Here is a 12846-nt window from a genome sequence, read left to right on the forward strand (position 1 = left end):
CCAAATGTTTAAAGGCTGCAGAAATGAGCACAACCTGCCCAAGAATGCCAGACCCCACTAAAAGGGTCTGATCAATAGAGAAGCTTATCCAGGACAGATCAATGCAGCCAAGCCAACAGCTACTCACCTTCCTGCTGTCACAGTTGTCCTCTGAGATCACGCTGCCTGTGACTGAAGCTTTCCTTTCTGAAGCCAACGGGTACAGTTCTCTCTGCAGCCATTTCAATCCTGAAGCCACAGAGGGTCCTCTCACCCACCACAAGTCTCCTTAGGAAGTCTGCTTTTCTTTTCTTTTGCTGATACCACTAGTGGATCAACACTTAAAACCTATGAAAGCCTGTTTCTACCTTCATCTGTCAGTGGAGACCTGGTTTTGGTGGCAGTCACAGAATCACAGAATGGTTTGGGTTGGAAGGGACCTTTAAAAATCATGTGGTACACACACACATGCACACAGACCCTGCCATGGGCAGGGACACCTCCCACTAGACCAGGCTGCTCAAAGCCCCATCCAGCCTGGCCTTGAACATTTCCAGGGATGGGGCATCCACAACTTCCCTGGGCAACCTGTGCCAGTGTCTCGCCACCTTCACGATAAGAAATCTCTTCCTTATATGCAATCTAAATCTACCCTTTTTCAGTTTAAAACCAGTGCCTTGTTCTGTCACTACATGCTCTGGTAAAAAGTCTCTCTCTGTCATCATTAGGAAAGGGTTAGGTCTTGATTCCAAGCTCTTGTCTGCTGTACTTCCCAATAGGCTTTTCCAGAAGTTAAAATCTAAGGTTTTGGCCTAACAGCGTATTCGTCCAACTCACACAATAACCCTGCCAGTGCTCTTTCTTATGTCAATGACTTTCAGGGATGCAACTTTCCTGCCCATCTTGGATGCCAGGCAGGTGTTGGCTTCTTTTGGTGTTACCGTTTCTATCCTACGCGGAACAGACCCTTTCAGAATGTTAATTTCTTCACTTCTGTTCCTCGGCTATCTCCCAAGCCCCAAAGCATTCCATGGGTTTATGAGTGGGGTCCGATTCCGGCTGTATAAGCTCTGGTGTGTAAGCTGCTGCTGCTGGAGGTCACAGGCAGCGTGATGGTATATACTGACAAGCACTTGACAGGTAATGGATGTTTGCTGACCAGCAACTGGCGCTCACTGACATCACTCATAACGCATCTTTCTACTTGTTTCTCTCAGCATCCCTGGAGATTATGGGAGCCACTTCGCATAGCAATGGTAAGTGGAATTGGGGAACAGAAGATGCATCTCAGCTATTTATTTCCATAGCACTTGCTGCAAGTTCCAACAAATAGAGTGAGGACAATGAACATACAGCCTGCCGTGTTCCTCCGGGCGCTTGCTTCACTTCTGCAGTGTAAGGATCACCAAAATCCCCCAGGAAAGCCTGGAATCATGTCCTTTTAAGAATTGTTTTTTTTAAAAGGTCACTATGCCTCTAAAACATTAACTAGATATTTATCTGCATCTTTAAACATCTACATAATCATTAAAAAAAAGAAAAAGCCCCAAACAACACAGATTTGTAGCTATGCCTGAAGAAAGCTAGAAATTATTTTAAATCCCGCACTCAGCAGCCACCACTTCCAAGGCTACGGACAGCAGCAGGTCCAGCCTGCTTAAACACAGCCATCGAGTAGCTGTTGGTGGTTGAGCCCAACAGTTCCCGCGTGCCCCTAACCAGGTGAGCGCCACTGCTTCCTCTCACCTCCGAGACAGACATTGTATGCAGTCAACATCCAGGCGTTACTTTACCAGAGCTTTTATCTGTGTACCTGACACTCTGACGCTTCACCAGAGCACTAGGTTTGCTTTGTGAGCAGCAAATTCGTGCCTGCCCATTTAGATTTCAGGAACACCCGAGAGAAAGGGTCCTGGAGTACGCTCTGGACATCTATTCTGGGCTATCTTCTTCCCTCTGCAGACCATGAACTGAATGAACCGTACCTACCTGCTCCTACTGTCCAGCTTTCCTGTAGCCACACACCTCCATGCGCCTGTCTAAATGTATATAAACAGAATAAAAATTCTGCCTGCACCACAGTTCATCCAACAAGTTGCCTGTGTTGGGAGAAGCGTGTGTTCAACATTGCAAGTGGGACTGCCGACTCCTGAGACGCCTGTCCTAAGTGACAGTATTTTCCTGTAGCAATACAGTCACGAGCTTTTCTTCACAGTATGGTCTGACCTTTGCTCAGATCACCTAAGTATTCAATATTCTCTTAAGTGCCACCCGGAAATGAGTATGTGGAAAACTGAGATTTCATTTTCCTCTGCATGGCTGCTTGAACAGTAAAAATCAGCAGTACTCCAAATAGCTCCTCACTGATCTGCCTCCTCCATGAGAGCAGAGTTCTCTCTGCCACGATTCATTCTCTGTCACCGGCAAGTTTCCTGCTTAGAAATACGCAGCTGCAATCAGTATCCTTTTGTATTCTTGGTATAGCGGCAGCGTATACAAGCACGGAGTTGGTATTGTTAACCAAGATGAAACCAATAATGAAAAAGGAAGCAATTTTACGTAATTGGGTTTTTAATCCCTATTATCCCTTTTTCATGAATCTAGAGATGAAATCAAGAAAGCAGTTCTGCTTGTTGTGATGTCAGCTTTAATGTAATCTTTCTGATTAGCCAAACTACACAGCAATTAAACAGTGATCAAATTAGCCTTTATTGGTTCATTATATATAACATCTGTAAGGAAACTGCCTGGAAATGTAAGGGCTGGATCTTTTATCCCACAGAAACAAAACTAACAGCAAAAAGTGACAGGCTTATTGCATGAATATTGATGTACACGGCAGAGGGAGGTAACATTCTAACACAAGCCCTTAAAAAAGGGTACTGTAATTTTGTTTAACCAAAATTCATATTTGACAACAAATATAGTTTTCTGCAAAAATCTTATGCTGCCACATGCAACCCCCTGTTACTTAAGTACATCCTGTTTGGGCACTTTTAGGTTTTTCCAACGCCTCAGAATTACTTTGTATTTTTCACTTTCAGTTTTGTTAGATACTTTTTTTAAGACTACCCGCATCACTACAGCAGTTCCTGTTTCTTTATCTTCACCTACTATGAGATCCAGCGTATCACCAGTTTTCACCTAGAAACAGAAAAGAGAAGATGAGCAATTATAAACATTCCCTGGGGAAAACAAATCCCCGCAGCCTATGTCCAATTTTAATTTTGTTCCTTTCTTTCCATTTAATATTCTTATCTCACAGGAGAGGAGGAAGGCAGGCAATACTAGACCCATTATAAATCCTCCAGCTATAAGCTTCTAGGAAAGCCCTGGCAAAAAGCAATTAAATGTCTCGTGACCTTCTCTGCCGAGAGCTTTACCCTTCCTGTTCTACAACCGACACTTAACTCTGTGAAAAAGGTGTAATGCAGTGTATTTTTTTCCTGAAGGGTGTTTCCTGCCAATCCTTTTGTATCAACACAGACACAAAACAGCAAAATGCAAAGTTCTCCCTCCTTCCTTTAAAGCAGTTTAAAGCGCTTTAAAAAACAGAGTGCTGGTCGACTGTTTGTGTTCCTTTTGAAAGTCACAAAAGCAGTAGGCCTCCCAAAACTAGCCTTAACTTCAGGAGATCGGGAATTAAAACTTCTCTTACTGTCCTTTGATGACAGTAACCGCCACCTAGAATCACCCTCACATAAAGGGTGGGTAGAAGTATGTTTGTCACCATTCTGGTGAGCTCTCTTGTGGAAGAGTACGGCCTGCAGCCCTTCTGGCTCTTCCCCTAACCGTGTTCCTGTGTGCTCTATTACGGATACCATAAACATTTCCTGAGCTACCCCAGTCTCAATCCTTTTCTATCATCAAACTTTCTCTTCTTCTTTAATCATGTGCCGGCTCCACCAATATCTCAGATTTAATCATTCCTACTCCATCAATCTCACATCCATCACCACTTCCTTCAGCAACTTCGAAAGCTCTGTCCTTGCTCCCCTCTGCCTTCTCCTGACTTTCAGCCTTAGATTTTACTCTCTAATACCACGAGTCTCCTGCCTGCCTTAGGGAATAATGTCTTACCCGGGGAATCATAGTCACACGCACAAAGCTGGAAGTGGAGTTAGCAATGCTATTCATTCACCTTTGCAGAGCTATTTAGTGGTTAGCTCTTCTGACCCAAGTAAAAGGAGGGAGAAGAAGAGGTCATGCCTTAGTTATTTTCTTGTACTGTATAAAAAGATTTAAATTTTAAAAAGTCTTACAGTTCTACTTTTCTTCCATAGTTTTTCTCCATTCAGCCTGAGTTCATTATTGTAGAATGCATCTTCTACTTTACTGAAGAAAAACAAGGTTTTATTGCATTTACAGTGTGCAGCAGACCAAATGCAATTCTTTGCAGATACACAAGAACACCACTCACGTGCAAGGCACATTTCCACAACCACAACAATTTTGATCAAAAAGGATACCTCTATTTAAGGTTAGGACAGACTAGAACTGGAAATAAAGTCTTTCATAGATATTAAATTAAATAATATAGTTGCTCTGTGCCACAGGTGCAAGCAATAAAAAGCTGTTTCTAAAGACCCATCTCCTGAATATCCAATGAATAATGTCCCCTTTCCTGCACCATCCAGCTTAATAATTTTTAATTGATCAAGTTATATTAATATTCTGCGCTAACAACATTGCAATGTAAGGCGTCTGTAGGTTGTGATATAGACTGCACATTTACCTGGCTGATCTAGTATGTTAGGTTGATACTTGCCATCACCTATTTCTGCAGCCATTAAGTAGCATATTATTTTTCTCCCTCCATCTCAAATAATGACTTTTTGTATCATTTAGCGCAGTATTTTGCATTTTCTTCATTTTAAATAAATAGTAACCAACAGAAAATGCATCCTCAGCAATCTTAGAAATACCACACACAGCAAAAAGCAGAAAACAGGCTGTTTTAAGGGAGGTAAGGTGAAACAAAGAAGAACACCCATACATCCAAAACATATTTTTAGGCAGTCAAAACAGCTACACCAAAAAAACCCCTCAAATACTGAGTTATTCCAGCAATAAAAGGGTATCAAAACTCAAATTTTAGATGCACGACATCTTTCTCATCAGTAGGTTGTTTCTTCCATACTTACTTTCTTGCAATGTCTAGACCAGCTTTCACAATCACATCATACCGAAGAGACTGCACTACTTTTTCAAGATCCTTGTAATCTTTTACTACGTTGGGGTCATTTTCAAATTCATCTTCCAAATCGTTTTCCTCTTCGTCTTCATCCTCTTCTTCCTCTTCCTCTGGTACAGTTTGTCTGTTCCTTTTAGAGCATTTGTTACTTTTGCTACGCAGGGAAAGTACTGAGATATATTCTGGAGAAAGTCTTAGTGCACTGAGTTTTACTGGGGAAAAGCTGAAACATCTTCTGTAGTTTACTGTGCTTGCTTGACAGGTACAGAATACGCTTCTCCTCCAAGAGAGATACAGTTTATTAGAGGGGAATTTCTCCCACAGTCCAAACCAGACATTTAGTTTCCTAAAAGTAGCGATGGGGAGTCTGAAGCCAGTCATAGCATACCCTAAAATAAAACAAACATGCATAAGTAAAAGTAAAAATGAGCAACTGCTTTGACTATTGGAAGCATTTTACCGGGTACGTCATAATAGTTACTATAAAAAGATGATTATCTAGTTCCCTATAGAGCAATTAATCATCTATAAGCACAAGACTATACTGGCTTTATGATCTGCCTTTCTCATACGCTGTCTACCATTACAAAGAACGAAAACACCAGATGAAAAGCAAACAATAAAAAAACGCAGCGGAATACCCCATTCATAATTCCTTTCCTGGTCTTTCATATTAACTGTCCAAACATATTTGTGGTGTTTTCCTCCCTACGTCTGAAATACAATTCACAAAAGACAGAGAAACGAAGTTAACTATGTCGTGAAAAGCATAGGGAGACCTACATTTATCGTGACTTATTCTCAATAAAAGCAACTTGCTCGATACCACAAGCAAGTAAGCCCAGAAGCGTCAAGAGCTGCTTAACTTCAGTCCCTGCTCGGACCACAACACTCCTGCGTGGCAGGATGCCGCACAACGTTCCCCCGTTTCTCCAAATAGCATACAGCATTACGATAGAATTTAGGAGAAATAACCCTGGACTATGTACTGCAACAGGACTGACGCCAGCAACACCAGTCTCATGTACTAGAAGTCCCCCAGTCCCCAGTCTCTCTGGAGCTGTCTTTAACCTGGGACGAGTAGGTGGAAACACCCTCAAAACCCCTGGAATGTCTTCCAGCGCTCTTAGAAACTGATTTACAGTCCCTCCTAGCTAGGTGGAGCGCTGGCTTTTATTATGGCCTTATATGTGTGGAAACACGCGTTTCTTCATGAGACTGACGCTTGTTTTCCCCACACCCAAGTGAACTCTGCCGAAATTTGAAGGAGGCGGTTTTTGTGGTTGGGAAAAAGCCCTGATCAAAGAGGGCAATTATTGGCCATATAAAAATAACCACAACTGCCCTTGGCTTTTTTTTTTTTTTTTTTTACATTTTTTATTTAAATAAGTGAACTTAAAATATATGACACATAGTTTAAAATATAGGATGGTGCAGTCCTCACCTAAGACTTGCGCCTCTCCTCCGTTTGGGGGCAAATTCCTAGAAGAGTCATTTGAACGCGCAAACAATTATTATTGCTTATTAAGGCTCTATTTTACTTCGTTCCCCGTACAACCGGCCGCGAAGGCAGCGTGTGTTCCGTCCCGTTCCCCCACCCGCGCTTCCAGGGCGGCCAACAGGGACGGCGGCCTCATCCCCTCACGAAACCCGAACGGCGACAGGCATTCACCCCCCAGCCCGCCCCCTCGGGAGGGGACACACGGCTGGAGGCCCGTTCAAAAGCAGGCGGCCATGTCCACGCCAGCTTCCGCGGCCTGTGGTGGCGGAGTGTCCCACACACACACCTTCCCACCCCGGGGCCGGTCCCTGACCCGCCGTGAGGGCCCTCGGTGTCGGCGGCCCAGGGAGCCCCGGCGGCGGCGGCGCTCAGGCCCACCCCCGCCGATCCCCGCCAGCTCCCCTGGCCCCGCCGCTTCGGGGCCGCGGCAGGGCCGGCCGCTGCCCCGCGCCCGCCCCCGCCGGAGGCTCGGCTCGGCTCGGCCCGGCCCGGCTCTCGGGGCGCAGCGGGCAGCCAGCCGGAGCGCGGTTACCTGGGTCCTGCCGGCGCCTGGGGCCCGGGCCTGCCGCTGCCGTCCCCGCGCCGCCGCTCGCAGGCCGGAGGCGGAGCCGCCTCGGCCCGGGCTCGGCGCCCTCTGGCGGGGCCGGGGCCGGGGCCTGGTGGAGCGGAGCCGGGCAAGCCCCGCCGGGCAGGGGTCTGCCTCCCCCACCGCCGATGCCGCTCTCCAAGTCTGATTTTGGAATCACGTTAAACGGTTTTCACATTGGTTTTTTTTGTTGTTATTATTTTACACACCTCCCATGTCACAGAATCACAGAATGGTAGGGGTTGGAAGGGACCTCTGGAGATCAGCTAGTCCAACCCCCCTGCCAGAGCAGGGTCACCCAGAGCACGTTGCACAGGAACGCGTCCAGGCGGGTTTGGAATGTCTCCAGAGATGGAGACTCCACCACCTCTCTGGGCAGCCTGTTCCAGTGCTCTGCCACCCTCAAAGGAAAGAAGTTCCTCCCCATGTTTAGGTGGAACTTCCTATGCTCAAGTCTGTGCCTGTTACCTCTTGTCCTGTTGCTGGGCACCACTGAAAAGAGCCTGACCCCATCCTCCTGACACCCACCCTTTAAGTATTTATAAGCGTTGATAAGATCCCCCCTCAGTCATCTTTCTTCCAGACTGAAGAGACCCAAATGTCCCCTTTGCAAAATGCGTTGAAGTGTTTCAATGAGACTGGACCGCGGCGCCAAGGGCCAACCTGCCTTTTCAGCCCCCTCAGGCTCTGCCCACGTGCCCAAACCAGAAATCAGTGGAAATCCCTCACTGGGGAAGCGCCTCCAGCAGACGCAGAAGTTTGCTGACCGCAGATTAATTTGAAAGGCTTGGCCACAATGACGATCTGCTCCAAATCCCTTTGTGGCCTGGGTTTCCCCTTACTTTATCTTTGTTACATTCCTTTGCGTAACATCTCCCTCTTCCACTCCACATCTCCACTATTGGTGGTAATCCATAATCCCTTCTCTTCGGAGCTCAGAAACCGGGAGAGGTCCATCCCTCCTGCCATCTTCTCCCGGCTTTCTCTCCGTTATGCACCAACCACTCCTCTCTCAGTGCTTCTGAACGCTCTGCTCAGCATTTGGGAAATTCTCTATATCCATACAAAACAGGTACAAAACACAGCTCCGTCAGACCGGCAGCCCCTTGCTCTGATGTAAATGGCTGTACGAGGTTCAGGGTAATTTTGGCAGATGGAAGAGCTCTTCAGCTTTGAAGTTTTGCTTGAGAATGGCCATCACCTTGCCTGGCAGACCAATCCTCCCTTGGAAAATTATCAGCAAGTACGGCAAGTAATATAACTGTGGAGCTACTGCTGCACAGCAGCCGTGCAATTAGCGCAGGCATTATAAGTGATTGCTTAATTTTACACCTGTATAAACTTTTTCATAATACGTTTGAATTACAGGGGTTTATGTCAGGGATATTTTGTAATGAAGCAATTCCTTGGCAGAGCTATTTCCCCTCCCTAGAAACCTTACCGGGAAGGAAGCTGCAAACTCCTTAATGTCTTTAAGTATTTTGAATGCCCCAGCCCCCAGTTCTGTGAGATTCTGACCAATTTCATTTGGAAACATAGCTGTTGGCTTTTTAGCACTTTCCCCCCATGTATCTTAAAATATACATACGTCCTTTTTGAGGAAAAAACAATTAAATTTGGTAAGAGTAACTTTTTTGTATTCATAGTGGCACGTGGTGAGTCAGAACAGAAATGAATGTCTGAACAGTGGGGATTCCCTGCGCAAAAATGCTACTCTTACGGGGTGGGGGGGAAACCCCAAACCCAACCAAAAAAAACCCCCAAACCTAGCTTGCTGTACACCCCATTTTTTTCAGAGCTCTTAGACCTTGATTTGCCTCACGTAGGATTAAAGTAAGGCTCTAACTTTGATGAGAGTGAAGATAACTTACTCTTGGTAAACAAATTTATAAGTATTAGTGCCTTTCTACGTTAGTCTGGCATTATACATCTTCATTGCACCTTCCTATTGAAAGGCAAGGTAAAGAATGTGCCGCAAGTCACTTTGTCTTTTATATTCTTCAAATATGATGCTATAGTGGCATCTCACAAAACCAGAAAGTAATCAATTCATCATTCGGTAACCTTTCCTGCAGGTCTTAGAGTTTGCAGAAGGTTAATAGTGTGGCACTCAAACAGGTCCGTCTCCAGCCGTAGAGGAAATGTAACTCAGATGTCATGAACAGGCATCGTGCAACCGATTTATCTCATCATTGTGCAACTCCAAACAGCGACATCACCTCTGCCACGCTTGCTTCGTTTCCTAGGCCCGCTACGTGGGCGACTGTTCTAGTTGTACTAGTTAGAAGGTACGTCATGTTACTATTATGTCCTGGTCACAAAAGCAGACCCTTACCACGGTTTTTGTTAGGATTCATTCAGCCCTGGACTGTAAAGGAACTTCAGTGTCACACGGGTCTCCTTGTCACCAGATTCCCTCCATGCCACAGGGTAAGAAGGGCCATGAAAGCACTCGTCTTTAAGATTTGTACTGCAGTTGCGTGAGGTTTTGGCAACTCCCAACCTACGTCATTAAGTGCATTTTTTTAATGAGCAAAAAGGCAAAAGTGAGACTTTTCATTAAAGTGAGACTTTTCATTAAAGTGAGACTATTCATTAGTCTCATTTTAATTATATCAAACTGTAATTATAACCAAAACATGCAGACGGGGTGAAGATGAGTCTAATTTTTCTCTTCTTCCAGTTTACCATTAGATGGCAGTGAATATCCCCCTCTCAAAGCTGCCACAAGCTCAGGCTGCGGCTCTCAAGCGCCTTTGCTTAAATACAGGCTGGTCACACATATATCTGACGAAGATGTTCTTTAAAAGCTGTTTTCAGGTGATTTGGTGCTTTTTTTTTTAAAATTTTTTAAATCATATGACACCTCAGCAAGACACAGTCAAAAGTTTCAGCTTTGGTAAGAAACAGTGATCATTTCTCTCTGGCAGATTAGTAGTGGTCTGTGTATCCTTTTGAAGTCTGAATGAGAAATTAGTCTGACTAAGACGTATTCTCCTTCCCATGGTTATTCTCATAGAATTCCTTCATTTTTTTTCAGTGGAATCGTCTCCTGTCTAGGAAGGGTAATTCCTCTCTTGTTTACAGTTTTCATTTTGTGTATTTCAATACACTCCCTGTGACATTCACTCCCAAGGAGATTAGTCTTTTAGTTTTGATAGCTCAGAGAGAAAATTCTTAACAGCTTTTGACCTGTATGTTGGAATCTCTAATTGGGAATTCCCTCCCCACTCCCTAGGGTTTTTTGTTACCTTTATTTTCCTGCAAGGTCAGTCAAGTGACAGCAGCAGATCTGCTGACACTCATTGCATCTTAAAATAAAGTCAGTAGCACCATGTCGCCGTTCTAGCCCTGTGAGTAGCTCTGACTAACATTCTGCAATGCACATCTCACCAGATTACTTGCCACTGCAGATTTAGCTTCACCATTACCTTGTTAGAACCACACGCCTTTTAAATTACACTGCTTATTTCAAGGTGCACTGAGGAGGTGGCTGGGCAGTGTTCTATGCATATTTATGCAGCCTGAGAAAACAGAGTGTCCCCGTGTGAGCACCACCTTTACGTTTGCCCATATTCATTTGAATAATGACCTAAATCTCCCTGACTGCTAATTCACCTCTTCCAGTGTTACACACCTATTGCAAATGCTTAGATGTTCTTTTTTCTTAGACCGTAGCCTGGAGACAATTCCTCCAGCTTGTCGCTTGCATCCAGTTTGTGACCAAATAATCCTACCACTTCTTTCTCTAAAGCACATCTCTGAAACCTAATCTCTCAGGCAGCAGAAACTCTTTTCCTGGCCCTTCCACTGCTGCTTTTTCTTCTGGCACGCTGCTCTAAACTGGTTTCTCTTTCTTACACATTTACCTATATCATCTGCTGTGCCATTTTTACTATAAAATATTGGGTTTATTCTCTTTAGAATACCTTTAATGTCTCCAGTCCCCACGTACACTGAAACTTGGCTTTATCTCTCTCCACTTACCAACTCCTTGTGTTGCTATTTCATTTCTTGCAATAACGACTGCATTATGAACTTCTGCCCACTTTTTCCTGCAACCACCTTGGCGTCCTGCACAGAGAATGCCTTTCCAAAAGTGAGTGAGGTCTCATAAAGCACCTTCGCTTCCAGCCCACTTATTCCTTGAAAACTCATCTTTGACGTTATGGATGGATAATTAAATGAGCAAGGTAAGGTGGATGAGTTTCAGGTATTGTTTTATATTTCCTTAAGTGATGGAAAAATAGGCACTTGCTAAAGTAACTTTCTTTTTTCACCCCATCCTTTTCACTACGTGACTAATTTGCCTATCCTCTTTTACAGTAGGAGGCCACATTGTGCTGTAATGAGCAAGAAAATGCAGGTGGGCAGTGCAGGCTGCTCTGACCAGCGCTAAAGAAGCTGATAGAGGCCACCCTAATAAGTCAGAGCATGGTGACCCACCTAAACCAGAAATACATAGCTTCCTTGCCAGTGAAAATCGATATTACATCAGCGGTTAAGCAAATGTGAGGAAATTGGTGAGTAACTTCCCTCAGTCAGCCTGGTATTCAATCCAGCTGCTCAGACATTAAAGGCTCCACAGTTCCACTGCTAATTCTTCAACTTCCCAGTCTGGTGAAAGGTTTGCAATGAGATTTGTTTGTTTGTTTTTCCCTCACTTTATTGTTTGCCAATTATCTAAAACACGATATTTTTTTTGTAGGAAAAGTTAATGCACTGTTTCCTAAGCCAGGCTTTCATTCATTCTGTAGCGAACACGCTCAGGTCCTGCTGGTTTTGGTTGCTGCTCTAGGATTTATCTAGCTACCACTAACAGTGGGTGGCAAATGCAATAGAAAGGAAAAGCAATCAATTAAGTGTTTGTTATTTGAACCTTACTTATTAGCCATAAAATTACACATTCCATGAGCAAATGTTAATTAGTTTGAATTATTTGTTTACTTCTGTGTTTCCTCTATATTCTCTTCAGATTAATGGCTTTACTATTTAGGATACAATGTTCTCTTCTGTAATTGGTAGTAATGAATTCAAGATATATGCATGCAAGTCTTTGCATGCATATATCTTAAACATAATTAATTTCCAATGAGGAAAGTTAGATTGTTCCTTCATCTATGTACAATTCAAGTTTTCTTTTTTTTAAAAAATTATGGTTTGTTTCAGGTTTGGTCTTAAATGCAGGAAAAAGGCTGTTCAAAGTACTTCAGCTTCCATTGTGGCTAAGGGAACAAGTTGCCTTGATTAGCATTTATAAACATTACTGCATTAGGAAATAAAAATGTATCCATAGGTTTCAATATACCTTTGATATAAAAAAAGAAATAATATAAATAAAGGTGCAATAGGGAAGGATGGAATATCAGAATAATCATTGTTTGGTGTAAAGGCTCGTCCTTTCCACAGTGTGCAGCTCCAGAGGTATAAAAGATGTGTAAATCACACAGTAGGAAGATCTGGGATGATCTGTCCCCCAGGTAAGCGTGCCCTTGCAACACTTGCTATTTAAACCCTGGATGTTCTCATCACTATGTGACCACTCCTCCTGTGTGCCTTGCCTAATGATACCCTGTGACAAAGAGT

General features: G+C 44.0%; 1 protein-coding gene across 2 annotated transcripts; it reads right to left on the reverse strand.

The window, feature by feature from the left end:
* Window positions 1–2664: 2664 nt before the first annotated feature.
* On the reverse strand, window positions 2665–7327 carry MTRES1 (mitochondrial transcription rescue factor 1). Of its 2 annotated transcripts, XM_074581012.1 has the most exons (5): window positions 7207–7304; window positions 6618–6655; window positions 5124–5562; window positions 4242–4314; window positions 2665–3123 (listed from the first exon to the last, which is right to left on the reverse strand). In XM_074581012.1, the coding sequence occupies exons 3-5, from the start codon at window positions 5552–5554 to the stop codon at window positions 2947–2949; spliced, it is 681 nt and encodes a 226-aa protein (XP_074437113.1). In that variant the 5' UTR covers window positions 5555–5562; window positions 6618–6655; window positions 7207–7304; the 3' UTR covers window positions 2665–2946. The 2 variants fall into 2 exon arrangements, with proteins under 2 accessions (XP_074437113.1, XP_074437115.1); XM_074581014.1 differs by lacking the exon at window positions 6618–6655 and having other exon boundaries at window positions 7207–7327.
* Window positions 7328–12846: the final 5519 nt, after the last annotated feature.

This window comes from Larus michahellis, chromosome 3, assembly GCF_964199755.1.
Source record: "Larus michahellis chromosome 3, bLarMic1.1, whole genome shotgun sequence".
NCBI classification, from domain to species: domain Eukaryota; kingdom Metazoa; phylum Chordata; class Aves; order Charadriiformes; family Laridae; genus Larus; species Larus michahellis.